The sequence below is a fragment of the Bombus bifarius genome, unplaced genomic scaffold (genome assembly GCF_011952205.1).
Source record: "Bombus bifarius isolate JDL3187 unplaced genomic scaffold, Bbif_JDL3187 scf7180000007970, whole genome shotgun sequence".
NCBI lineage: Eukaryota > Metazoa > Arthropoda > Insecta > Hymenoptera > Apidae > Bombus > Bombus bifarius.
The window spans coordinates 939,856-967,048 of record NW_022884356.1 but is presented as its reverse complement, the minus strand read 5'-3'; the positions used below and the strand labels follow the sequence as shown (position 1 = coordinate 967,048).

The 27,193-nt window shown below is 31.5% G+C and overlaps 6 protein-coding genes across 18 annotated transcripts; 3 read left to right on the top strand and 3 right to left on the bottom strand.

Moving 5' to 3' along the window:
- Nucleotides 1-367: 367 nt before the first annotated feature.
- Nucleotides 368-7,573, bottom strand: LOC117214074 (zinc finger matrin-type protein CG9776-like). Of its 3 annotated transcripts, none has more exons than XM_033459940.1 (9): nucleotides 7,406-7,572; nucleotides 6,778-7,091; nucleotides 6,573-6,704; nucleotides 5,928-6,093; nucleotides 5,670-5,848; nucleotides 5,213-5,593; nucleotides 4,722-4,827; nucleotides 3,423-3,541; nucleotides 368-3,344 (listed from the first exon to the last, which is right to left on the bottom strand). In XM_033459940.1, exons 2-9 carry the CDS (start codon nucleotides 7,072-7,074, stop codon nucleotides 1,044-1,046), a joined length of 3,681 nt encoding a protein of 1,226 aa, XP_033315831.1. In that variant the 5' UTR covers nucleotides 7,075-7,091; nucleotides 7,406-7,572; the 3' UTR covers nucleotides 368-1,043. The 3 variants fall into 3 exon arrangements, with proteins under 3 accessions (XP_033315831.1, XP_033315826.1, XP_033315819.1); XM_033459928.1 differs by having other exon boundaries at nucleotides 1,044-3,344; nucleotides 5,670-5,851; nucleotides 7,406-7,573; XM_033459935.1 differs by lacking the exon at nucleotides 7,406-7,572 and having other exon boundaries at nucleotides 5,670-5,851; nucleotides 6,778-7,074.
- A 283-nt stretch (nucleotides 7,574-7,856) lies between these two features.
- On the top strand, nucleotides 7,857-8,646 carry LOC117212296. Its single transcript, XM_033456987.1, has 3 exons — nucleotides 7,857-8,033; nucleotides 8,169-8,355; nucleotides 8,442-8,646. The coding sequence occupies exons 1-3, from the start codon at nucleotides 7,953-7,955 to the stop codon at nucleotides 8,528-8,530; spliced, it is 357 nt and encodes a 118-aa protein (XP_033312878.1). The 5' UTR covers nucleotides 7,857-7,952; the 3' UTR covers nucleotides 8,531-8,646.
- Nucleotides 8,574-12,670, bottom strand: LOC117212291 (GATOR complex protein MIOS-B). The gene is made up of 15 exons (XM_033456979.1): nucleotides 12,232-12,670; nucleotides 11,942-12,139; nucleotides 11,575-11,874; nucleotides 11,265-11,492; nucleotides 11,027-11,188; nucleotides 10,769-10,950; nucleotides 10,572-10,705; nucleotides 10,391-10,504; nucleotides 9,963-10,326; nucleotides 9,749-9,887; nucleotides 9,547-9,685; nucleotides 9,269-9,476; nucleotides 8,948-9,159; nucleotides 8,790-8,862; nucleotides 8,574-8,720 (listed from the first exon to the last, which is right to left on the bottom strand). Exons 1-15 carry the CDS (start codon nucleotides 12,350-12,352, stop codon nucleotides 8,715-8,717), a joined length of 2,580 nt encoding a protein of 859 aa, XP_033312870.1. The 5' UTR covers nucleotides 12,353-12,670; the 3' UTR covers nucleotides 8,574-8,714.
- Nucleotides 12,671-13,971: 1,301 nt separating this feature from the next.
- On the bottom strand, nucleotides 13,972-17,977 carry LOC117211407 (ras-related protein Ral-a). Of its 4 annotated transcripts, none has more exons than XR_004488256.1 (7): nucleotides 17,848-17,977; nucleotides 16,852-16,970; nucleotides 16,563-16,771; nucleotides 16,308-16,482; nucleotides 15,768-15,884; nucleotides 15,583-15,633; nucleotides 15,035-15,105 (listed from the first exon to the last, which is right to left on the bottom strand). XR_004488256.1 is itself a non-coding variant. In XM_033455249.1 (7 exons), exons 2-5 carry the CDS (start codon nucleotides 16,954-16,956, stop codon nucleotides 15,768-15,770), a joined length of 606 nt encoding a protein of 201 aa, XP_033311140.1. In that variant the 5' UTR covers nucleotides 16,957-16,970; nucleotides 17,848-17,977; the 3' UTR covers nucleotides 15,035-15,105; nucleotides 15,583-15,630. The 4 variants fall into 4 exon arrangements, 3 of the variants coding, with proteins under 3 accessions (XP_033311146.1, XP_033311140.1, XP_033311127.1); XM_033455249.1 differs by having other exon boundaries at nucleotides 15,583-15,630; XM_033455236.1 differs by lacking the exon at nucleotides 15,583-15,633 and having other exon boundaries at nucleotides 15,040-15,105.
- Nucleotides 17,971-25,442, top strand: LOC117211373 (6-phosphofructo-2-kinase/fructose-2,6-bisphosphatase 1). 8 transcript variants are annotated; one of them, XM_033455173.1, is made up of 10 exons: nucleotides 17,971-18,104; nucleotides 18,446-18,545; nucleotides 18,630-18,724; nucleotides 19,227-19,493; nucleotides 21,383-21,810; nucleotides 22,066-22,437; nucleotides 22,515-22,616; nucleotides 22,906-23,140; nucleotides 23,678-23,805; nucleotides 24,552-25,439. In XM_033455173.1, the coding sequence occupies exons 4-10, from the start codon at nucleotides 19,415-19,417 to the stop codon at nucleotides 24,606-24,608; spliced, it is 1,401 nt and encodes a 466-aa protein (XP_033311064.1). In that variant the 5' UTR covers nucleotides 17,971-18,104; nucleotides 18,446-18,545; nucleotides 18,630-18,724; nucleotides 19,227-19,414; the 3' UTR covers nucleotides 24,609-25,439. The 8 variants fall into 8 exon arrangements, 6 of the variants coding, with proteins under 6 accessions (XP_033311064.1, XP_033311074.1, XP_033311082.1 ...); XM_033455183.1 differs by lacking the exon at nucleotides 18,630-18,724; XM_033455191.1 differs by lacking the exons at nucleotides 18,446-18,545; nucleotides 18,630-18,724 and having other exon boundaries at nucleotides 18,007-18,104.
- A 317-nt stretch (nucleotides 25,443-25,759) lies between these two features.
- LOC117211240 (YEATS domain-containing protein 4) lies at nucleotides 25,760-27,032 on the top strand. Its single transcript, XM_033454920.1, has 4 exons — nucleotides 25,760-25,825; nucleotides 26,004-26,285; nucleotides 26,358-26,538; nucleotides 26,611-27,032. Exons 1-4 carry the CDS (start codon nucleotides 25,775-25,777, stop codon nucleotides 26,781-26,783), a joined length of 687 nt encoding a protein of 228 aa, XP_033310811.1. The 5' UTR covers nucleotides 25,760-25,774; the 3' UTR covers nucleotides 26,784-27,032.
- Nucleotides 27,033-27,193: the final 161 nt, after the last annotated feature.

The window sequence follows — 27,193 nt, the reverse complement described above, 5'->3', positions numbered from 1 at the left end:
GAAAAAAATTTATTGTATATTTTCGACTTATTCTTTTATGTAAAATCACCCTGTACATGATTGTATCATCGATTACGGGACACGCTGTATAATTTATGTTATGTGCCATGCAATACCTGTATTTCTTATTTAGCATTACCTGGCATTACTGACGAAAACAAGGCATTGAATTATATTGTATTGTATGGAAGGTTGTGCGCTTCAGGATGAAGTTATGTGATATAGCATTTAAAAAACCCTATAAAATAATTTTCAAATGAAAAAACAAAATTTCATGAAAAAGAATAAACAAAGCATAGTTGAATAATGCAACGAAAAATGCGTCCATTTTTCTTTGAATCCCTTAGTTTTATAACATCACGTCTCGTTTCATGTAATTTCGTTATTTATTAATGGAATATTATTCATAAATCAAATGTACATTTTGAATTTGTTTTCCAAACAGTGTTTATGCTGTTCTTACAAGTATTCAAATGTGTTCTGGAAAAGTAAATAGGCTGATTGCTTATATCTCTAAAGAAGTGTTTTTAATACTCTTATAGACATATGGAAATTTAAATATTGACACGTGCCTAAGGTGTATATATATATATATACGCCTTAAGTAAAAGTAATTATATGACACTGTAACGTTTAGCTTAACTGTTTAGTTTTTTTTTTAGCAAACTCATAAAAACCTGGAAATATCTTTTTCAATCAGAATTAAATGAAAACAGTATAGTTAATAAAAAATAGTAAATCTTTCACAAGCTCATTTCACTCAGTTATTTCGCTAAGGCAACGCTTTAGTATCAACCAATTCGCCATTAGCACATGAGAAAGAAACATTTACTATTTCTTACTTAAAATACTAGTTTACATAATTACATAATATTCGATGTTAACATACATAACATATAAATTTTAAGTCAAGAAATTACGGTACAAATAACAATTGTTTCAAAGTAGAAGGGATAGACAGTCAACGTGACTTAGAGTTTAACGCTAGATCCTTATCAAAAAAAACATTCGAACCAGAAAACATTGTGAGTTTATAAAAAGTTTTATAGGATTGTATCTCCTTCGTCAATGCCTAACATCTTCAAATCATCTGGTCCAGGTTGAGTATCTACTTCTGTCTCCGCTTGAGTAATTTCAGGTGGTGGTTGATCCATATATTCTGGCCCATACCCAACACACCCTAACATACTATACATAGACGAATACATAATGTTACTTTCTTGTTGACTTTGTTGTTTCGTTTCTGTTTCCTCTTTTGGGAAGATGATATTTAGGGCCTCTTGCAAATCATCAGGCAGAGGTATGCTTGGATCAGTTCGTTTTTCAGTGGGTTCCGGGATGTCGGAAATATCTTGTGTAGTATTCTCAACAGTTGGTAGTGGAGGTGGTGGTGGATTTTGATGATTTTGAACGAAAGGAGGTACAGTGGGCATTTGTGGCGGTGGATTTGCCATGAAAGGAGGATGACTTTGCACCGGTGGCCGTACTGGTTGATGAGGTGGAAATCGTGGTTGACTCTGAACGAACGGTGGTGGAGTTGTCATAAATGGCGGTGGAGGTCGATTCGTAGGGAATTGCGGTCTACTTTGCACCGTTGCCTGTTGCTGTTGCTGCTGTTGCTGCTGCGACGTAGTCGAGAAAGGTGGTGGTGGTCTATTCAGAGGAGGAGGAGGATGTGGAGGCAGAGGTAATTTTGATATACTGTGCGTTTGTTTTTGCTGCTCTATTATTGGTTCCTCTATTACTGTTTCCTCAGATTGATCTTCAATCTCCATATCGACCACCTGCTGTGTAGGTTTCGTTTCATTCAATACCGGAGGTGGTGGAGCTACCAATATTTTCATCGGTTGACTTTTGTTGGTTTGAGGAGGTAGAGTGCTTGTACTATTAGCTGTGGTAGTAATGCTACTATTATTGTTACTGCTACTGGTAGTGTTATTATTATTATTACCCAGATTTATTGGAGTTGCAAGCTTGGTGATATGTACAACACCAGGTGGGTTTATGATCTCATTGGGAACTTTCGGTGTATCTTCGAATTTACTCTGCTGATAGGGAAGAGGAGTAATATCTTTCTCAGGCAACTTTGGTTCTTCAGCTTTCTTCTTAAATAGCGGTAATCTACCAATGAATGGTAATTTACCTTTCGATACCTGAGGCGTTGACTTTTTAGTCTGTATATTACCCTTCTTAGATTTAGACGCGGATTCGTTTGTTTTCTTCTCAAATTTGGACTCGTCGTTAGATGAATTATCGTCTCTTCTGTCCTTACCATATTTATCGTAACCTCTTTTTGGGCTGTCGCGCCAACTTCTTTCACGTCGAGGAGATTCATTACTATCTCGTTTTCTTCGATCATCGTAATAGTCCCTGTCTCGATCTCTATCCCTGTCCCTGTCCCTATCACGGTCCCTATCCCTATCTCTGTCACGATCACGATCTCTGTCTCGCCCGCGCCTTCTTTCGTACCTGCTGCTATAACGATCGTATTTATCCTCCCGTCTGTCATACTTTCTATCCCGATCGTCTTTGTATCTATCGCTTTCTCGTTGTCTCTCATCCTCCTTCTCTACAGATTTATTTTCAGGCGGTTTTACGGTCATGTTGACTTGCTGTTTTGTCCAGAATCCCATATGCGGTTTAGGCATTTCTTCTGGTTTGGGTAATTCGATTGGTTTGTTGGCTATGGGTTGCGGTTTTTCCTCTTCCTTCTTTATCCAGAAGGGTTTAGGAGGTTCTTTTGGTCCCCAAGCTTCTAAATTCTCCGGCTTTGATTTGTTCGAAAAAGAAGCCTGTTCTTGTTCTTCCTCCTCTTCTTCAATTACTTTCTCTTGGCTCAGCCTTCGATTACTAATAGACTTCATTTCTTCTTCCTGCTTCGCTTTTAATTTGTCTCTGATCGAATTCAACAACTGTCTTTCATCAGTTTCGACAGGTTGAGGTTCTGGAGTCAGTGATTGATTCAAGTGTTGCGCCATTTTTGACCAGTGTCCTTTCAATTTTATCCGATGATAATCTATCTCTTCATTCAGAATGGCTTGCGTCGACGCTTTCATTTTATTTCGCATAGCAACACGAATGCTCTTGGACATATCCTGATCGGAATCTGTGTCCGAATTTTCTGATTCGCTGGAACTGTCGCTACCACTGCTTCTGTTTCTTCGCTTCTTAGATTTCTTCTTACTCTTCTTCGACTTCTTTGATTTCTTTGATTTCGGTGGTGGGTCGTCATCTTTGTGCTTCTGCAATTCCATTTGGATCTGTTTGTGTTTCTCCTCTGAGAATGCTTTCTCACGATCTGCCATCCAATCGGTTTCCCAATGTGGATTTTGCTCGACAAAACGCTAAATAAAGATGTTAACTAATTAATTTTACATTGCCCCTTTTTTTGAAATACAAAATTTAGAAAATAAAGAACATACAGAATAATTTTCTGAATGCTGTTTAGATTTCAGGTGCAAACTTGCACAATGGAGATCCCCGATCCAGGAATCGCAAAGCTTGCAGTACCATGCCGTTGCAGCGCTGAAGAACTGTAAACCTATAAGCAAATATTTTAACACTTAGCATTACTTAAGCTTTGAAAATGGTAAACAATTTAAGTTCATAAAGAATGACCTTATATTCTGCCACGACACATTCATGTCACTGAAAACAAAAACAATATATATTAAAAGATGCTCAATAAATGGTTGATAACATTAAATATTCTTCCGTAGTCTTCCACGTTGAATTCTAGAAGAAAAAAAGGATGGGAAGAAATCATATTTTATTCATACAAATATACCACAAAGATATTACAAGTAAAATGAAAATAAGAAATTACATAAAGCAACATAACATAGAATTTTTACACGTACTGCAACTACCTCATGTATTTTTTTGACCTTTTTTCTTAACTTTTATTAATCATATAAAAGCTAAAAATTAATAATTGTTTTAACTTCTATATATATCTCAAAAAAATTAATCGGCATTTACAGTACGTTTCACAAAAATATTTCGATTTATAATATATATCATAAACCTATTTAATAATATAATATATATGCTAAATAAAATAAGTGACACGAGCGAATATCACAATTTACACATTTTCATATAACTATATACGTTATTTGTATTTATACACGCACCAGCATTATGATAACATTGATTCATATTAATATATATTTCACATTGATAAGATCTTCCTTTGTTCATTCTTGACTGTAAATAGACCTATATATGATGAATCGACGAACAGTACACTTGCGAGGAATAATTTTAAATGGTTCGATTATAGAAGCTGAAATATCTGAAATCGCCCGAAAGTGTGCTCCTCGAGTCCATTTAAAATCCAGTGCATCTTTATGGTGTTTACATCATTGCTACAAAATTTGCTGCTAACATTGTGATGTGTAAAAGACACTTCACGGAAAAAATAAAAATTATTCCGCGTACAAATTTATAAAACGATTCATTTCCACAACGGACATCTCTGATGTATATTATTTTGAATAATTTGGAGAAAGAAAAAGGCAAGAAATGTTTGAAGCCTAATTATCTTTCTTTTCGCGTACATAATACGACTATGTAAGTCGATAATACGTATGTTAATGCAAGCAAATTTTTTAGCAAACCATAGTCGTAGATCTCTTCAATACATACCGGACACAGTGTCTGTGCACAAGCTACGGAATTGTATGCTATTAGTAATTATCCACTGAAATGAACCATACCTTTAATAGGTGTTCTTTTCGTTGGCAGTCCAGGATAATAGGGCACTTCCTTTTCCGTTCCCTCTCCATTCCGCTCATGCCACGGCATGTCAACTATCTTGCGTTCCTGTTGCAGGGAATTAGATGTTAATGAGAATGTTTCCTACAATACTATACAAATATTCGGTGGTACTTCTTAATGAGACATTGTTATGATACATCAATCAGACTATGTACCAAGTACCTGCAGGTTGACTGTTACTGTAATATATCATCCTTATACAAATATAGTTCAAATTAGAAATACATAGTTTTAATCGAATCCATTTGTTCTCTCACAATGTAAATCAATTATCAGTTAGATTTTTCTGCATCCTGTTCTAATGGTTATAAAAGTTATTTATGAAAACGATCTTCAGTTAGAAATTTCTACATTCAGTTATTGAAAGTACCTATACCAGAGCTGAATGAGTTTCACTAAGACTCTATTATTAGAATAACAGGCAACTTACTAAGCAAGCTTCTTTGTGCTCATTGCTATGCAGATGATTCAAATATTCCTTTGCCGTTTTAGGAAATATATCGCAGACTTTACACCAATGCATTTCTGGGTCATAATGTACAAAATTGTACATAGGTTTAGAATCTTCGGGAGACCTTCGTTCTTTTATGTCCCTTTCAATTTTGGATTCCTTGTCGGAGTCGGATGCCGATGATCGGTCGGGCGACAATGATTTTCCTTTCGGAAAGTCTTCTTTGGGACTTCTTGAACATTTGCTAATTTCTAATTTAAACTTGCTTTTCAGATCATCAACAGTAGCTTTATCTCCTATAATTCCGGTAAGCATATCGATTACATTATGTATCGATTTCATTTTATTTTGTATCTCAATCTGCAAATTAAGAATTAACATACAATGAAAAGCTGTTGAAATATATTGTTGATCATTTTATGTAATAATTGCGTACCTGCAATTTATGATTCTCTTTTAAAATACGATTATTCTCTCTTCCACCTTCTTTACCAATTTCATCGCACTGTTGTCGCAGAATCTCCAATTCGCGTTGTAATGTAGTAGATTTCTTAACGTATTCTTCACGTTGTTTACCCAGAGTTGCTTTTTGCTGTTTTACCTCAGCTGCAATTGCTGCTGGGCATAGAACATAAAAATGTATTAAAATAATATCAGCTAATAAATTTAAATCAAAATAAAATAAAAGACTCACCTTCCTTTTTGACATCTTCCGGTCTTGCCAAGGATGACACTAATCCAGAGGAACCACTATCCACTGGTCTTGACGATTCTTGCTGGGATGTTAATGAGGGAGGAGGTGGTGGTTGTTGATTGTTATAAGCTACCTGATTCCCTTGCCAATTTGGTGGTGGATAATCCTAACAAAATAAATATACATTTGATGTCAAATACTCAAACAATGCTTCTATCAAACCTTACCTTTATTTGTCCATACTCAAATCAGAACTTTGGATAATACACGGAAGATTCTTGAAGACAAATCATCTGGTCAATAATACTGGTTTCCAATGTCGATGCCAATAAAATAAACAACGCGAACGTTATACTTACGAGGGGATTCACAATACTTCGCGATACAAAAGAACGTAATGTTCATCCGCCAAAAAATGGACAGTACTACCAAATATTATTAAAAACATTTCGGTAGTTTGTGTAATAATTTCATAATTACTTTTACAAACTCATACAATACAATCAAACCTATGAATAGGTAATGTTTCAAAAGTATTGGAATTTAATTATATTGCCTTAAACGCAATATAATTTTAATTATTACGATATCAGCTAATCATTATACATACTCCTTTGAACTAATGTACTCTTTCAAAAAACTTACACTGCGATAACCAGTGGGTTGCTGGTAGCTGTAGTCATAGCCTTGTCCATAGTTGTAATTGTAATTATTGTAGCCTTGGTTATAAGCTGGCAAAGGTGGTGGTGGTTGGCTGGTGTTTGGAGGTGGTGGTGCCTGAAAAATAAATATATATTATTTATGTCCTTCTTTTATATTCTTTCCTTTTTCCTAGACATATTTGATTTACCTGGTATTGATTGTGAACTGCTGGAACATAACCACCAGGATTAGCTGGATTAGGAGTAGAAGATTGAGACTGAGATGCAGCTTGCTGTTTCCATTCTTGTTGTGAACGACTAGAGTCTTTCCTTCTTCTATCTCTGGAACTGGAACGAGATCTTCTATCTCTGGAACGAGATCTTCGATATCTGCTTCTTCTTGGAGATGGAGATCGATCATATTTCCTTGATCTTCTTCTATGAGATGAGTCTTCTGAGTCTGCACTAGGGCTTCTTGGCCCTTTACGTCTCGATTCCTGCTCCATTTCTCTATAACCTCAATCTGTAAAAAGTACATCATACCTATATAATCAATATATCAGGTTATGTTATAAGAAGATCTTTTTATTTGCCAATATATGACGAAAAATATGTAGATCATACAATCATGCATGATCTAATTCTAAGAATCATGATAATGTTAAACGTTTGGTAAATTTCGATGCTTTCAATTCATTATAAAATTTAATTCTAGAATTCCATACTCCATACGCAAAGGAAAGAAATCATTTTAAATGTCGCATTGCAGCCATTGTTATCCTCGATAAAACATCGACGATATTTCTCGATGTGTTACACGTTATTAAAGATATTTACCTTTCTCAATAGTTTATTTGCAACTTTAGTACTCTATTCTCGATAAGTACTAGCGCAAAATAATGAAAATAATATGGTTTGATCCTTTCAAGAATCATTCGCAGAACACGACATAACGTAGAACCAAAAACGAATGGAAGAAGCCGCACTGATTGTAGGTGCAGCACATAGAAGCAAAAAAACCTTAGATGGTAGAACTCAAAATGCTACGTAGCTACTTATATATGTTCAATAAATATACTGACCAACTCTTTGGAAGAATTCACTACACTGTAGTGATTAAATCTAATAATATATTTAATATATAAATATAGTTCATTATAATGTCTTGAATGTTTTAATAATTGGCCAGAAAATAAGAATTTAAGTTCTATCATTTTATTCGCCAATTCATAGCTTATGTTAGATCTAGTATTTTAGATCTAAAAGTTGATTGTCCGAAAACACCATATTTAAATCATTGTCATGTCACTATAATGCTTCGACGTATAATGTATAATTTTCAAAACAGTTTTTAGAAGTAGAGGTATTATTAACAAAGAAAAAAATGATAAAAAAGCGTATTGAAGGTCGTCAATTGGCACAAAATGTTGGAGAACAAGTAATTATACTTGGCACTATTGGAAAAGTAAGATTTATTTGATATTAATGTAAGAATATACATAAATACCATTACTTGATATCAATAGTTGTTCCTGACTTATAGTATTTATTCCGTTAGAATTAGTTATATTAATTTATTGAAGTATTTTATAATTTCTAGAAAGGTTCAAACGGTAAAAATATAGAAGTAAAAACAACCGATGGTGTACAAGTTAATGTAACCTTACCAGTACCAATTGATAACGATGCTGAAGGTTATATAGAAATACATGGCACATTACAATCCGCATCTACAATGAACTGCAGTAATTATATAGTATTCCCACTTAGTATGACAGAGAATTTTGGTAAATTTCGATCTTATTTTATATACGTATATATTGTAAGGTGTATAAAAATAAGGAAAATATTAATTATAGATTATTAATTATAGATGTCGATCGATATAAACAACTCATGGTTATCTTGAATGTATTAGGACCAGGAAAATGGAAAATGTCTGAAGATGAAACAGGATTTTAAATTTATAATTGTATAACCTATAAAAATGTTTAAAAACTTTTTATAAGAATACGATTATTTTAATATATATGTCGAAGTGTAAATTATTCTTTTATAATAAATTTAAATAGTATCTTGTTTACAAGACTCATTATCCTTCATTTATAACATTTATGTTGTTCCAAGAAATGTACAAAATGAAATCCTAAAACTTTAATGAGCATCATCAGTATTATTTAAAACTTTTAGAATCTTAGATTTCTATTTATGTTATACCCACTGCTATTTTACATGATGCATCTAAAGAGAAGCATCTACATGTACATGAGGTTACTGGACATTCTGAATGTTGCCTGTTTAAATAAGACAATAAATTACTTAAAAGAGAAAATATATGAATTAGAGGAAATTAATACGTATGATCTTAAAATATATTACCGAAACCAATGTGTAATATGATCAGCATGACCACCATGTCTACATGTTTGACACCATGTAAACCAATTACTAAATTCTGTCAATTTATTATCACATTCTTCGCTTCTACTAACACTGGATGTTGTCATTTGCAATCCACTTACTGTGCCCATATGCATTAAGCATATTGCGCATCGCGGTAATGGTTTTCTACAATTTGGACACGAAGACATCTACAAAAAAGTAAGAAGACATTATTTTATAAATATAAAATATTATTTTACTTGAAACTTTAATTATTGCTCTATCAAATATTCTATCAAATATTCAGAGACATATTACCTTCAGTTTATTGGGTGTACTTCCTAACCTGCCAAAAGGTCCTCTTGCTCTACTTAAACCTTGCATAAAGGCTGATATACTTTTACCACAAAAATTACAAGAAACATATATTTGTTGCGGAGGCTTTTCATTCGTTGAAGACCTCATCGCGATATCAAAGTGAGCCCTTTGGGTCCACATTTTCCAAGCATTCAAAAGATTTCTATAACTTTATTGCAATTTTTGAAGTTATATTTATTTCCCATAATCTTTTAAGTAAATATTGTTTATTGTAGTACCTTGTAATCCAAACTTGGACTTGATTTTCTTGAAGTAATGTTGGTGTAAATGCTCTAATAGCTATTAAACTACAACTTTGAACATCACCAGTAATTTCTAAGTACCGATTTAATAATTGTATACCTTCTAAACTAGTACCTAAGACGCAATACATAATAAGTAAATATTATAATTAGCATGTGTTTATTAAATTATGCAAACCTGTCAAAAGAAAACCCGCTAAATTTCCTTCATCAGTTAACTTTTGAGTTAATTTTTTTAAATATTCGCTTAACTTATTATCCGATAAAAACATAAGTGCAAAGGCTACTCTGTCTTCAACTGCCATACCGTTTTCATTCTAAAAATATTTATTTTTCTCATTTCATATATGAATATTATGTTTCATAAGGAACAAAGATCAATGTGTACTTACAAGAACATTTTCATAAGAATCGTCTGCTGTTAGAAAAGCAAAAGTTGCTCTCAAATAAGGGTCTGAAAGTTGAGATCTACATTTTAAACATGATTCTCTCCACATACTATTCCGGTCTTCGGAAAATCCTGATAAAGCCATAGCAACGATATTTAAATTTGTAGACATCGACATTTTAGTAGCTCCTCGATTTAAAATTTCGATAGCTTGCCGTAAACACAAATTAAAAACTGCAATTGCTGCTGCTCTTGGATATGCTCCTTCTCTTTCTAATCTTTCTAAGAATAAGTTATCATAAAGGGTATTGGTATCTTTATCAAATCTCCAACCACATAAAAGCAATCCTTTATCTCTGTCTGCAGATCTATTATATAAATATTAAATTATGTTACAAAGCTTTAGTATGATACATTGCATGTATTTTATACCTGTAAATTTTTGCGGTATGATTAGATCCTATATCCGACCAAGGACGATGAATTAGTTCCGACTTTAAGGAACCATTGGTAGATCCTTGTTGGCCATCTAGTTTTAAAACTGTTCTATGTAACATTAATAGATATTATTTTGTGAATTTTCAGATATATGATTAGAAAATCATTAATTTACCTGACACCTGGATGTTTATTATCTGCAGATGGTATAGTGCCATCCTCTACTAAATAGCGACTTAAGTACAACCACTGCCATAAGTTTTTCAGAGTTTCATTTTCAGCCAATTCCCCATTTTGAGCCAGCTCTGGCTACAGATATATATATTAAAGATGTTATATAAAAAATATAAATTATAAATTTCCTTAACTTACAAGTAAGCCATATTCTGAAGCAGCACGTGTTTTAGTTAAGATAGAAATATCGTTCAGGGCTTTGTAAATATTATCATTACTGCATATATATTTAAATGATTTTGAAGCATGATTCCAGGCAAGATGAGATCGTGTTGACCAGTTTACTGTAATTCTTTCACAAACTGTATAATCTGTAAGTCCTTTAAAAGGATAAAATAAAATCAGAAACACTTTATTCTATAATTTGTATAAGTTTATAATATAATATTGTCAAACCTTGTTGAGATATTGCCAATAATCTGTTCACGTGTGTTGGATGCCATGAAAAACTTACAGGACTATACCAAGGTGGTGCAACTGTTCTTTCTAATGCTCCCGGTTCTGTATCTTCTCCTCCTCCAATTCCACAATGTTGAATGTCATACAAATGCAGTGTCGCTTTATTAAAGATGATATCAATGCTTATTAATACAATTTATGATTAAATTAAGAGAAAATTAAATTGATACTTTACCTGAGTCTTTTTGTAAAGCACCCAAAAGATTGTGCCTAGTTGGGCACCATAATACTTTCGTAATTTGTCTAGTTTGTGATAATGTTAAAACAGGTTTTTCAAAGCATCTTGTATCCCAAATTGTTATCTGATTATCAACACTTGAAAGTAAATGATAATTATTATGCGGATTTACTGATACATTATAAACAGCTTTAGTGGCTGTTGTGTTGACCACTTTTGCAGAATCTAATATAAAATAATATAATGTATATATGGCAAATTACATTACGTATAAAAAATATGCAATGACACTGTTTTATTATAATACCTCTGAAATCAATGATTTTTAATTGTTTGTTATTAGTGCCAACTACCATACATTTTTGTTCATGTTTGAACCAAGCAATAGAATGTATAGTTTCTGAAACACCAACTTCTGCAATAGGTCTCATAGAATCTGTTTGCACTGTATTGTGGTGATGCACTCTTTCAGAGGTTTGCAAACCTTTATTTATATCCCATAATAAAATGGAATGATCTTTACTATGTTTATCTAAACCAGACACAATTAAATTTGTGTCTATGGGATTCCAAGCAACCGTATTGCATTGTCTTGCATGTTTTGGGACTATAATAATTTGTGAATGTAATAAAATATAAATGTGTAATAGATATTATTTATCGAAATAATTTACCTAGTTCCTTTCCACTAAGACCTTGGGAATCAAAAATTGTTGGACCAAAAGTAGTTAAAACAACTTTTCCATTTGCTTGTCCAACAGCTAATAGAATATCTGGTTCTAATTGTGGATATATATCAATACATTTGACATAATGATGATTAGTATTTGTTGCAAGTAAATGAGCAACTGTACAATCAGAAATCTTTGTATCTGTAACGAAAATATAAGATATGGAATAACATTCTATTTCTATTAAACTATGTATAGAATACAATTATATTTTATAAGAGACATTTACTCACATAATTGTCTATTATTGTCTTTTACTTGTATTACTTCATACAAACAGATTTCTGTACCCCATGTAATAAATTTATTGGCATGAACTGGAGACCACTGTATATCAAGTTTAATACTACTCATTTTGTAGTAGTTTTATGAAATTTTGTCAACAAAAATAAAATACATTACTCTAACTTTTTGCTTAAAATAATAAAAAAAGGATGATGCGTTTTGCAGCTATGCATTATGATCCTATTTTCTGATCTTAAAAAATGTTTCTTAACCTCGAACATATTTTTTTAACAAACATTTTCATTTAAATCTGACACTTCAGTATTCATTTTTTTGACTGTTTTACGAATGATTCATGGTAACTTTGGGTGTTAATAGTAAATTGCAGTGACAACAAAAAATTTCTATACGTTTATACTTCTGATTGGATATTTGTAAAATTTGTCCAATACTTATACTTCCATATAACGGGTACTCAAAAAGTACAGATAACTATAATCATAATTTGTTACAAAAATTACTCGATATTTAATCAAATATTATTTGATAGTTAAAATTTTATTGTAATTTGACGATCACTAAATTATTAAGAAATAAAAATTCAGGACTATTTTTGTTATATTATTTTATATTCATATTTATTTATTTAGCTTTGTGCAGAGAAAATAATGTATGTAACATTGCACTCACATTACATATATATGTACTTACTTCATACAATTTGATTAATTTACTAATTAGTAATACATTTTCATTATCTTAAGACGCATGATGTATGTGTGTGTGTGTGTGTACAAATCATATACAACATTGTTCTTCTAATTTGCACAAAATAGATTCTATCAAAAGCTAGACATAGATTCTAGACATATAGTTAAATTATAGTGATGATAATACATGATAATTACATAAAGAATGATTTAATTTATGATAAAGCAATAATTTTATATTTATATGCATAACATACTTTTATGAATAATTATAATATGTAATATATCTCCTATACAGACATTCATGAGATGAAATTTTTTTTAATTTATACACACTGGTAAGCTATATTAAAAAACTTTATTATATTATTAATTTCAATTTCTTAGTAGTGAACACTTAAAAAGGCACAATTAATTTCAATAGTACAAAAATATCAAAAGGAAAGTGCAGAAAAAATATTACTTATCCTCTAAAATGTTATTTAATAAATATGTTTCAAATCATAACCATTTTGTAAAGTTCCAGTACTTAATAGTACCTACATGCGTGTGTGTGTGCGCGCGCGTGTGTATATATATATACATATACATACACACACACGCGTGCACACATTTTTCACACACATTTTATATATATATATATATATAATAATAATAATATTATATATATATATATATATATATAGAGAGAGAGAGAGGTGTAAAATGTAAATATAATATCAAGATTTTCTTAATTTTCCACAAATAAATGCACCTCATAGAGGTTCAAGTCTTTTAGATTAGCATTAATAATGTTCTCAGTCTATTGAAATACATTAATTTATAGACACAATATTTTGTATACATTTTAATTACTTGCTTAATAATAAGAATGTGTATTTTTGAATAATGACCTGTGCTATAAAATACATATATTTAATGATCTTTTTAACCAAAGGTTAAAAAGGTTATAGGTGAAAAAAAAGTTATATTATTTTTTCAAAATAGAACTACTTTCTCTGAAAATCAGAATCAACGTTTTTGTTGTTTTCTCAGATGTAAATATAATTATTCTATTTATATTTGCTTGTTCAGAAGAGATACAAAGCTACTTTAATATGAAAATAATAAATTGTATTACATTTGTACATAGCTGTATATTGCAAACTAGTCTTATAACATATTACAAATGATAAATAAACTGTGGATTAGTTACCACATGTATGTCTTCTGTACTTTACAGTGCCGTGACTGTCTCATTCTAGAACAAATTTAAGCAAGTCGAAAATATTAAGATTTTATTAATAAATGATAACATAAAGCAAGAGTGCTGAAATCATCCAAGGATTCAAAGAAACATACAAAATACACCAATGAATATATAATAATTTTATTTGCAAATAAAATCGGTTACAGAGTTCTATAATAAATATTTGCAACATTTCTTTTGTTAACCATCATTAAATCATCATGAAATATTGTGCTTAGTATCCATGTATAATGTATGTATACATGAACATACATTGCATGAACATGTACATATACATACACATTAATCTTTCTCCTTCACCTTTTCTGGTTCTTCCTTTCATTTTTATAGCATTTAATTAAATAACTGTATATATTTCAGCACTCTAGTGGTAATGAAAAATTTTGAAATGGGTTCATCTATATATATAATGTAATTTTGTGCATTGTTAAAAACTTTGTTACTGTTGTTGCATTATAATAAATATTGCGACATAAATTAATAGTAGTATCTACGAATTATAATTATATGCACCAGTACATTACAAATTAATTATTTAGTGGTTTAGTGGAAAAGAGTACAAAGTTTACACCTATTAATATGATAATTATTAAATAACATTTAAATTATGCGTTTTTAATACAATTTCTTCATATTTATTTTTACTGTCAATTCACTGTAAAGTGTCAGAAAACTTCCTTCTGCATATGTATGTGTATGTCACTCACTTATATGTATATATAGATGTATGTATGTATACAAATACACTTCTCTTACTCAGGTTTTCGCAATTAGAAGTCGAACGGTCCATTATAGCAGCTATACGCGTTGTTTTGTGTTTGTTAGAGCAAAATACAGCAACTTCTTTTTTTCTGTTCATTTCCATCTCCTTGGTTTTCCTGTGCTTTACGTGCAGCTATTGCACGCATTAAGTCAAAGAATACCTGCAATAGAATACAAAGAAACTATCAATTTCCATTTTATATCTCTATTTAATATTTAAAATCCATGGTTATAGTAATTTTACTATGTATTATCAATATTAGGACCAAAAATAAAATCTATTTTCTGTCCGTATCTGTCGCTTAAGTTTTATTTATTAAATTGGTAAAACTAAGATATAGTATAAAACGCGTTGAATAAATAGAAATACAGTGCGACAATGTATGGTATCTGCATCGCTAAAATAAACATGCATATCAATGAGCTATATTTACTATGTCATGTAAAAATTTATAAATTCATTCCCATTCTTTTTGCTTTTATAATAAACGTCTCAAAAATTAACGAAAAAGTCAGTCTGTGCCTTTGTAATTTGTGATATTGAATTGAAGTTGTACATGCATATGCAGTGTTTCAGGCATAAGCTGGAAACAACATAACAAGCGAAATTTATATAAGTAATTTTCTTTTGTACATGCCTGAGAGACACTCTTGCAGAAGGTTGATACTTTTGGTATAATTGTTACCTGCTGATAATTGCACATATAAATACTTATTTAAATTTCAGAAAAAAATGAAAAGAATACTGCAATGTACAAAATTTCTGAATCATCATCCAGTTGTCCACTTATGAAAGATCAAAAACAGTGCAAAAAAAGCAAACCTATAGAATTTTGCACTTCTTTTTCTTCCTCTTGGCACGGTCCTTTCCGCGACCGTTGCTTGCTGATTTATCTTCAATCTTGCGCGATCTTATTTCACGCATCAAGTCGAAAAATACCTGCAAATGTGCAATTGATGCCATCTCAAAGCTTCAAGGCTTGAGAAAGTGCTTTATAAATTTATAAAGAAAAATGCAATATACATTTATATATTGTATTATATTTATATCAGTATGTTTTTATTGCAGAATTATGTGTGCAAAAGCTATAAGATGTATGTGTAGCATAGGAAATAAAACATACAGTAAATTATATGTAAAGCTAATTAAATATATTTCATGCAATTTTTGTGTTCTAAAAACTCTAATAAATTTGAGACGATAACAAAATGTCAATGATGCATGTGCATTTTTTTACATACAATTATAAATATATAAATTTTGTCATTATTAACATAAAATTGTTAATAACGTTAATTTTCTAAGAGACATTTATTTCCATATAATGTCTATAAAAGTTGAAACTTATAATTTAATCATTACCTTATCAACATTTTCTTTTGTCTTTGCACTTGTTTCTACATATGGTACACCCCATTGTTGTGACCTGGCTTGAGCTTCAGCTAAACTAACTTTTCTCTTTTCTTGTAAATCACATTTATTCCCCACTAATAAAAATGGAATGTTTTCATCGTTTTTTACCCTAAGAATCTGTTCTCTAAATATATAAAATTAAATAATTTTGCCTTGAAAATCAAATACATGTAGCTCCCACAGATTAAATAATTAGTTACTCACCTAAATTCTTGAGTAGCTTGAAAACTATCATCCTCAGTTATAGAAAATACACAAAGAAATCCTTCTCCACTTCGGAAATAATTATCTCGAATTGCTGCATAATCTTCCTGTCCTGCAGTATCTAATATGTCTATTTGTACTTCTTCTGCATCCAATACAACTTTCTTTCTGTAGGAATCTGCTTTTGTAGGTTCATAATCTTCAACAAACTAATTTGTATATAAACAGAAAACAATCAATCAATAATATAACACGATTTTTTTTATATACTTTTATGAAATCAATGTACCTCATCATACATAAATTGTAACGTAAGAGCAGATTTGCCTACACCTCCACTTCCAACCATTATAACCTTATGCATTGCTTGAGTGGTACCTGGCTTTTTGGACATTTTGGTTTATATTTCTGAAATCATATATACAAAGTTTAATATTGAAGATAAAAAAACCTTAAAACTTTATTTCATACAAATACTGGCATGTTTTAATTAAATTAAAGATTTTTCAACAAATGATCATTATTAAAAGACATTATATTAAACAAAGACAGGATGTGAAACTACTGTGCATGTGGGAAATCCAAGAATAGGGTCAGCAGTATACATTTACCTATATTCTGTTTATTTCACACTTGTTTATGAGATATAAATTAATTATATCTATTGATTTGATATCATATCTATAACATCAAAATAGCTTTTATCATGATAAACACTTTCATATAATTAATAATGTATACATAAATATATATATATTTGTAAGACCGATAGTACCCTAAAAGATATCTTAAACAATAAGAACTGGGCAACCAATAATTTCCTTCTTCAAAAATATCACACTAATCATCTTTTCTTAGAACCAATGTATTAAAAAAATATTATACAAAAAGGTTATTGTAACGTTCATAAATTACCAAATTAATTTATGTTTTTTTATAGTTACAGTTATAAAATGCAAGACCAACCAGTCTAAGAAGTATTTTGATATATACAGTAGCATTTAATATTTTTATATTAATACATTAAGCCTGTGGATATGGGCATAAGAAAAATTAATTAAAAAGGTATATATCTTTTCAGGAAAATTAAAGTATCATTTACATTTTATACTTAGTTGTGAGGAAAAAACAATAAAATAATTAAAAAAAAAATTGTAAATGTATCGGAGTGACGAATAGTGAAAAAGGCGGTGCCACACGCCCAATTTTAAGAATGTCTATTTCATTCTAAATTCCCAAAATCTCATTCTGTATATACCACTGTACATCTTAAAATATCTCCTACCTTAATCGATGACAATCTCGAATTGGTAGGTTTTTTAAACTCCTGGTATCGGATAATTCTTCCTGTTTTTTTCTAAGAGCACTGCCGTCGCGTTTTGCTTTACTGGATCGCAATTGATAGTACCGATAATTAACCATAGAGGTACCCATGCACCCTACCGGCACCTTTCCATACTGTAATACCGGCGCTCAAAGTACTTCAACAGTTCTCCGTTCAATTTTAGTGTTAAAGAGAAATCTTGTAACTTAAAAAAGACGGTAATGTATATCTTATATTACTCTTATAAAAATCTAGTAATATTAGTAAGTTAGTCTGATCAATATAAAGGTTTTATACCTGTCCATTTACAAATAAGAAATCTTATTCAAGGTAAAGAATTTAACAAAGGAACAAAATCTGGACACTAGTGATCCCTAGCATGATAATCTAGTCTTTTTTTTTAGAACTCTCCCTCCCCACACGGCACGCAATACAATAACTAGCTTTTTAAAGAACAGAATCTTTTCCTCCTTTAAAATATATTTAATGTATCTATAAGAGACACGGCATAACTGGTACCTTCTGCAGAATCACATACTCCTATTCGCTACATTTTTAGTTGAGAATGTTTCTTATTGGTTACCGAAACAAGTGATAAAATAAGCGGGGATTCGGTCAAACTTATCATTTTTACGGAAGACCACAGATTTTCATATTTGGTAAGCAACTATTTGCAGTAAGTACGACAAAGTATAGGGGACACCTTCGTTTCAATGGTCTCATATTTTTCTATATCAAACCAGGAAGAATTGGTTGGAAAACAATAAATGACGTCAAAAGAAGTCGCGTGATCATTCTCGAGGCTACGGACTGGCCAGAAGTATCTCATATAACAGTGGTGTTTGTCAAAAATTCAATATATATCTATGATTCGTTTTCATCTTAAAATAAATATCGTTCTTTCAGCATATCAATTCTTTTTCAAAATGATATGTCTTATGTATAAAACGAGAGTATTTTTTAACACAGTGAAACGTCATTTGATATTCGTTTTATAAAAGAAAACGGAGCCACACGATGAGAGTTACTGCTGACAAGATTTCCCCGCGCCACGATCTGTACGTAATAATAATCGCTGTAAAATTCAAGGGATATGCATTGCGTTGCGCGGTGCGTACTAAAGTCTGGACTTCTCCGGTGAACAGTAGATGCGCATAGTTCTCCTGAAGAAGAATCTTCTCTCTCTCTCTCTCTCACATTGGTGAGATAGCTCGCGGTCGCGACTCCCTGTTGCAGCACTTTCGTCAAATCTCACCGTTTCAGTAGTTCTGCGATAATAACTATATAACATCATATACTAAATTTAACGTACGATGACATTCTGTAAATATGAATTATAGGATGAGGCCGCAGTGACAGTGAACTTAACACGACGAACTTCTAATGCGTGTTTAATAAGTGACATACGTGGAGTGTTTTGGTTTAGTGAAATTGAGATTTCAGTGTTCCTTTTCTTAATAAACAGAAGTTACTGAAACATCTGTACAAGTCTACTGAGGCTGAAAGAAGATCTACATGGTGTCGTAGGATGACTGATCCAAAAATCAAAATGCATTACACACCACCGAGCTCGGACACCATTCAAACAAAGCCTTTTCCTATTCGTGGTAAGATATACTGAGAAATAATATTATTATTTCCCCCATAAATATTGAAATCTAAATATAAATAATTAAATTTAAATATTTCTAATGCTTATTTTTTGCTTTTTTAAGTAATAGAAACTGTTGTATTGAAGTTTTTTGAAGAAACAATTGAGAAGCGAGACTCATTTGATTGCAAAGTGAATCTTTTTATTAAAGTACTTGTCATTTGTTTTCGCCTGTTTGATATTTATTATATTCTTAGAAATATTGGTTTCTCTATAAATATATGCTATTTATCACGTGGGTTACTGTTACTGTATTCTATCATTATCCTACGAGAACATAACCTGAAAAGATACTCCATGTTGAACCGCGTGAGCCGCATTCACACGAATGACACAATTACGTAGGATACATATGTATGTGACAAGAGATCGTATTAATTGACTGAAATCTATGGTAACGTGAAACTGATTGAAACCGGTACAAAGCTGTATTTGACACCATAGGAACGACTTTAATTTTGACCTTGATTGCAAAGATTCATTGCTACGATCAATCCACCTTATTTTCAGAATTTCTAGTTTACGGGTGTTCATACAAACATTTGATCATCAGTATTTTATTATAGAAACAAAGTATCTACTATCAAGTGTTTCTCAAAAGTCAATGAAAATTCTACATTAGAAAATTTCTATTGTATAAGTATTATTTTAATAAACTTACGAGAACAATCCCAAATAATCATAATATGAAAAACATTTATTAGAACATAAAAGAATATTTGTTATATAAACAATGAAGTACCGTAAATAATGTTTCAGCGCTGGTTGTAAGAGTTCCAAAGGTAATTGATTTTTTAAGTAGATGGAAGAATCGCCGATTTGATGCGTTTCTTTATCTCATGAAAATTTGCAAAGAAGGCATTTTTTGTGGTTATATCTTTCCTGCAATTGTACCTTGGTCTTTGCTCGATTACTAAAAATAGTTGAACGATAAAGTTAATCTGAGAATATTGGACGAAAGATGAAAAATAATGGCACGCGTTTACATGTTTGTCGAGCCATAAGGTTATTTCGCAAAGAGTGTCAGATAACAAAATGTTTACGTTTGAAAAGCTGTATCGGAACCAAACACGGTTCATATCATCACAATGCGATCTAATTTTTATCTAGCGAAGATCATCGAATCGTAAAAAATGCGTTGAACTCACAACTCAATTTCCGTTATTTTGGTTACAATTCCGGATCGATTATTCCCGTATTTTAAGCCAGTGAAAATAGGCAAGTAGTCATTAATAGCACTGACCCGAAATTGCGTAAATTTCTTTGGACAGCTAGTTGATTTCGTTCTCGTTATAAATCTAAGGCATGTTAAGAGTGTGAGCGATCTACGCAGATTCAGAGACCAGACTTCGTACGATTATGTATCTTCAATTATCAGATATTTTAACGGAACATGCGACTGAGTAATAATAACAACAAATTAATACGATAATTTTCTCGCATTTGAAGGACAGTACGCTATTAATATACCAGGAAAACTAACAAAGACAAATAAAAAATACATCTATGTACATATGTATAAAAATATATAGATAAATAAAGCACGCATTGTGCACGTATCGAACGAAATACCAGACTAATATTACTAGAAACCAACAGTTGCCATTTACTACTGCGTGAAAATTGAACGATATCGCACAGTGACAATTGCACTTGAAAAAATTAATTTCCTATCTAGACTATCTAAATGAAACCCAATAACTGGTTGATGTGTATGTACAATGATATTTGGATCCTAATCCGATAAAATTAGATCTAATCAAAATTATTTTCTTGAAAATGACCGGCATACGATAAAAAATAATTCTGAAACTTTCTTTTATGTAATATGTTTGATAATTGCAGGCGAACGAGCGAATTGTGTAAACAAGCCGCATGTGATTGCTATGGTGGGGTTGCCTGCCCGTGGTAAAACGTACATCTCAAAGAAGCTGTGTAGATACCTCAATTGGATTGGTATAAATACAAAGGTGTTCAACTTGGGAGAATACAGGCGACATGCAACCACTGCTTATCAATGCCACGAATTTTTCCGTCCTGATAATATTAAAGCAATGGCAATACGTACCCAGTGCGCGATGGACGCGCTTAAGGACGTCTGCCAATGGTTGGAGAGCGGGGACGGCGAAGTGGCTGTGTTCGACGCCACCAACTCGACCATCGAGAGACGACAACTAATCAGGGACATCGTGGTCGAGAAAATGGGCTTCAAGCTCTTCTTTGTCGAATCTGTTTGCAACGATCCTGAGATCGTTGAACAGAATATTATGGAAGTAAGGAAATGGCTCTTCTAAGTCCATTTGAAACTCGTAATAATTCTTAAAGTATTGATCTACATAGATTCAGATGTTTTATTTTTAAATATTGTTTCAATATCTTATCGGATAATGTATAAAATACACAGGAGATGAAAGAGCTTTCCCTTTTTAATCAATTCGTAAATTAGCTTTGATTCCTTGCGACAAAGTTATTAACATTTTAATTAAGAAAGATTAACAATTAACAACATAAAACTTTTTAACGTGTAGGTAAAAGTGAGTAGTCCAGATTATACGAATATGAACAAGGAGGAAGTACTGGCTGATTTCATGCTGCGAATCGAGCACTATCGAGAAAAGTATCAGCCATTGGACGAGAATCAAGAAAGCGATTTATCCTTTATGAAAATTTACAACACTGGCGAAAAAGTGCTGGTCCATAAGCACGAGGGTCACATACAAAGTAGGATAGTTTATTACCTTATGAACATCCATATAGTGCCACGTACGATCTATTTAACTAGGCACGGCGAGAGCGTGATGAACCTCGAAGGTAAGATAGGCGGAGACTCGGAGTTGAGCGTTAGGGGCTGGGAATATGCCAAAGCATTGGCTAACTACATCACTGGTCAGGATATTCAGGTACGAGCACAGACATGGGGCAGAAAAAAATCTTGGTTTTGTATTTAAGCAAACTATAACATTTTTCATAATTGTAGGGATTGCGAGTGTGGACTAGCTGGCTGAAGAGGACCATTCAAACGGCAAGTGACGTGAATGTGCCCCAAGAAAGATGGAAAGCGTTAAATGAGATTGACGCGGTAAACTGAGAAATAATTAATTACTTTCGTTTTCAATGAAAATTTATCAGATGGTTTTGAATAAAATGAAAAAGTATTGTTTCTTACACTTTATTGTTCAAAATTCCTTTTTAAATGTTTGATTAACGTTGGACTAATAAAAGATGGCCTTCTTTGTACCTTGTAAACAGTAATTGCATTAGGGTCAATAAAATATTTACTTTATATATAATAAAAGTTATTGAATGACAAAAAAAATATTCGCATATAAAATTATTTATGATAATAATTAAACCATATTTATGCACAGGGTATTTGTGAAGAAATGTCTTATGAAGAAATCGCAGAAAAGTATCCGACAGACTTTGCCGCGAGAGATCAAAATAAATTCTCATATCGTTATCCGAGAGGGGAAAGTTACGAAGATCTGGTCGCGCGATTGGAACCAGTGATAATGGAATTAGAACGACAGGGTAATGTTTTGGTTGTTAGCCACCAAGCAGTTTTGCGATGTCTATTTGCTTACTTCCTAGACAAAAGTGCGGGTAAATATCTTTATTTACAAATATTTTATTTATATGGTTGATATTAGTATATAAATAATTGAGAGAAGATATCTTTATCAGAACGACTGCTTAATCAAATTAATAAAGGATGAATAAGATGCATCCACATCGTAAATACAGAAATCATAGTTATACGACATAAACGTATGTATACTTGAACAGGGAATATCGAAGTTGTATAACTTTGGACCTTCGACGTATCGAAATGAACTGAACAAAATAGATATGTATGCAAAGAGTGAGATATCGGGAGTGACGAAATTATGACGGAAGTCCAAGATACCCGTCGTTCTTGTTTACATAATTTTATTTCCATAAATTGCGAGTAGTTTAATCAATTTCATACGCGTCGAATACATACGTAATCTATCTTATACTTCAAACCATTATTTGATGAGTAAATAATATTTATCTTTTCTCATGACATTATTTTTCTTACTGTAATTCATGTAATTCAAAGATTCTATTCTTTTTTCACTTTACAAAATAATTTTGATCATATTTGTCTCCTTCCAGATGAATTACCATATTTACAAGTGCCACTACATACTATTATTAAATTAACGCCAGTTGCCTATGGCTGTAAAGTGGAACACATTCGATTACCAATCGACGCAGTGAACACTCATCGACCAAAACCAAAGGTAAAAATGATCACAATTGACTAGTAGCAATTGTTTCTTTTTCCTTCCTTGTAAATACATCCGTATGCCGAGCAGAAACAAAAGAGAAAGAATAAGAAAAAATTGACACACTCTTATTTTGCTTATTCATAATAAAATACCTCGATTCCTTAAGTTTCTTATGTTTTAATGTTCTCAGAATGCCTGACCATTAGTGGATTGGGACTACTTCCTCGTATCTAATCTTAATTTAATGTGTCCTAAATGTCATCCAATTCTAAGCTTTGTATATTAAACAGTGCGTTGCATGTATTTTTCTGTTAGAATAGTATGGGTAATAAACAATGTGAGATGTAGTATCACGCACGTAGATGTCAATTTTAGTGTTAAATTTGATGTCACAGTAGCCTGTATATATTTGTAATTATCGTCATCGTAAAGCACACAGAAGGATTGCATTTATGGTCCAGTTTGTTTAACAAATCGTATATTTTATGGTAAATTATTTACTCGAGTGAAACGTTGATCGTTTTATTGATCGTCGTAGTGAATAAGTGCTCTGGAAATAAAGTATATGTATATATATGTTTTAACGGTACGACGTGACTATAAGAGTTATTATTAAAACCTGCTTAATTATTTTGTGCGAATTACTTTTTACATCTCTGTTCATTTAGATGGAGTAGATATGTAGTAGCTGATGCTTAGTATATGGCTACAAACCATTGTCTAAACGATATAACGGTCGTTGTATAAACTCTTTTCAGATCCCGGGATATCTAGAGGAACAATTCCGAAGGAAAGAAAAATTGCCTCGCACCTGATAACGACAACATTGTAGCACGACAGAGCTAATTCTAATCGTCGTTACGAGGTGCTGAAGACGCATTCTTTTGGCAGCTGGCTGCCTTTATACGTCCGATGCAACGTGCATCCATTTAACTCCTTATTTTAATCAAATATACACGAAATATGTCTGATATCATCCGACATTATTTCTATACGAATTACGTGATCAAAGGGTTCCTTTCTATTCTGTCGATTTTCTAATACGTGCCGTATGCTAGTGTAGCGTTAAAATGTGACAAATTTTGACTTATGACGAAATACAGATGTTTGTATGTAATCGAAATCACGGAGAGAATCCTATGAAACTTAAATGCATATGTAACCACATACGTAAATTTGTTCTGATACTGAGTTTCCTGATATCTAAAATCCTATATCTATATTTTGAGTATTATATTTAAAAAATAGTATCGCATTAAACATGTTTAACTTCTCGATTTGTTATATATTTCGTGTTGTTTGTAAATCGTCGATAGGAAAGAAAAAAAGAATCAATCCTCGCAGGTATTTCTAACATACATAGTGGTTATATAATGACGTTTATGTATTTTATAGAAATGTTTTATTAATACTAACATATTCTGGCGATTATGAACTTATCAAGTTGCATATATTATCGATTAGGAAACAGCTGTCTTTAATCTTCTACGGAAACTATCGTGCCGAGCGAGAATCATGTTATATTTCAAAAATTTATCTCATATGATAATCTAGTTACTGGTATTAGGAAATAGATTCCAAAATATTTTTGTCAAGAAGATTATGCTGTGTGGAAAATCAAGAACTTTTCGAAGTGTAATTTATTTTAAGAGAAGTGTACATATTTTTTTAATACCCTTCACGATGAGAAAAAATACATTTACTTGAAAACAATATACTCTGTTTTTTAATTTCAACCCATCTTTGCGTCTAAGATTAATATAAATGTTAAACATTTAATTGCGTCCTTATATTTTTATTGCATTATAAAAAATGCGCAAAAAAATGTTCTTTTCTATAATAAAAGCGTGTTGAATGTTTAGCGTCATACCAGATAGCGCTAGTGTAAACTAGGTAGCGCTGAAATTATCGGCAGTAATGTCACTTAGTTGATATTTTCCAATATTTTGTCTTTATGTAATGAACAGGACAACTAATCAGGATGATGGCAACAACTAACGAATTTGGCCCTGACTCTGGTGGTAGAGTTAAGGTATATTTCCTTTAAATAGTGTGAAAAGTTCGATGCACTTTTATGTTCCTAACCTATACATGTAGAAAAAAGCAACAAACAAATGTAACGTAATAGTAATTAAAATAACAATTATTCAAGTATTTATTGTAAAGTTGAAGAAGAATGAAAAATAATTATTTAAATTTTATTGAACCAGGGTGTTACAATAGTGAAACCAATTGTGTATGGCAATATAGCCCGTTATTTTGGTAAAAAAAGGGAAGAAGATGGCCATACACATCAATGGACAGTTTATGTTAAACCATATCATAATGAAGACATGTCTACATATGTCAAAAAAGTTCACTTTAAATTACATGAAAGTTACAACAATCCAAATCGTATTATGACCAAAGCTCCCTATGAACTCAGTGAAACTGGTTGGGGAGAATTTGAAATTGTAATTAAAATTTATTTTCATGACCCTAATGAACGTCCTGTAAGTAGATTTTTCATAATTCTAAGCATATCAATCATGCAAATTTATTGAAATTATTCATATTCTAAATAGGTAACTATATATCATATATTAAAACTGTTCCAAACAACACCTGAGATACAACTAGGGAAAAAGAGCTTAGTGTCCGAGTTTTATGAAGAAATAGTTTTCCAAGATCCAACAGCTTTAATGCAACATTTACTGAACTCCAGTAAACCTACAACTTTTGGTGTTTGGCGCCATAATACAGATTGTATATAGTCATTTTATTTAAATTAATGATTTAATATACATATATGAAAATTATTTTTATTCTATTATGCAGTTGAAGCCAAAAAGGAGTCTACAATGAAAGCAATAATAGAAGCAAGAAACAAAATAAGATTGGAAGTCATAGAATTTAAGGAAAAATTAACCTTAGCAAAGGAAACAATTGCTAAATTTAAAGAAGAGATTGCTAAAATTTCTAAAGCTGGTGGAAGTTTATCTGTTGCATAATCTAAGCATTTAAAGGATTTTCTAAGATTATTATGAAATAAAAGAAGTAGTTTTAGTATAACAGACAATTATAAAACAAATAAAGAATGTAAAATAAATGTACATATTGCAACTAACATCTAGGTATAAACAATAAAATTTGCATAACATAAATGTATATTGATCATGTATTAAACAACAATGCTCTATGTATATGACAGTATAAATTATGTTTCGATCATGAATCATGATAATAATAATCTTTTTCAATCTACTACTAATAATTATTTAAGCGTAAGATAATTTTGACGAAAGAAAAAAAAGACTATAAACTGAAAAAAAGGATTTGACTAGATATTAAAAAATACAATAAAATGAATTCAAGCTTTAAAAGAAACTATTATAGAACAATCGATCTCAAGATAGTCTCG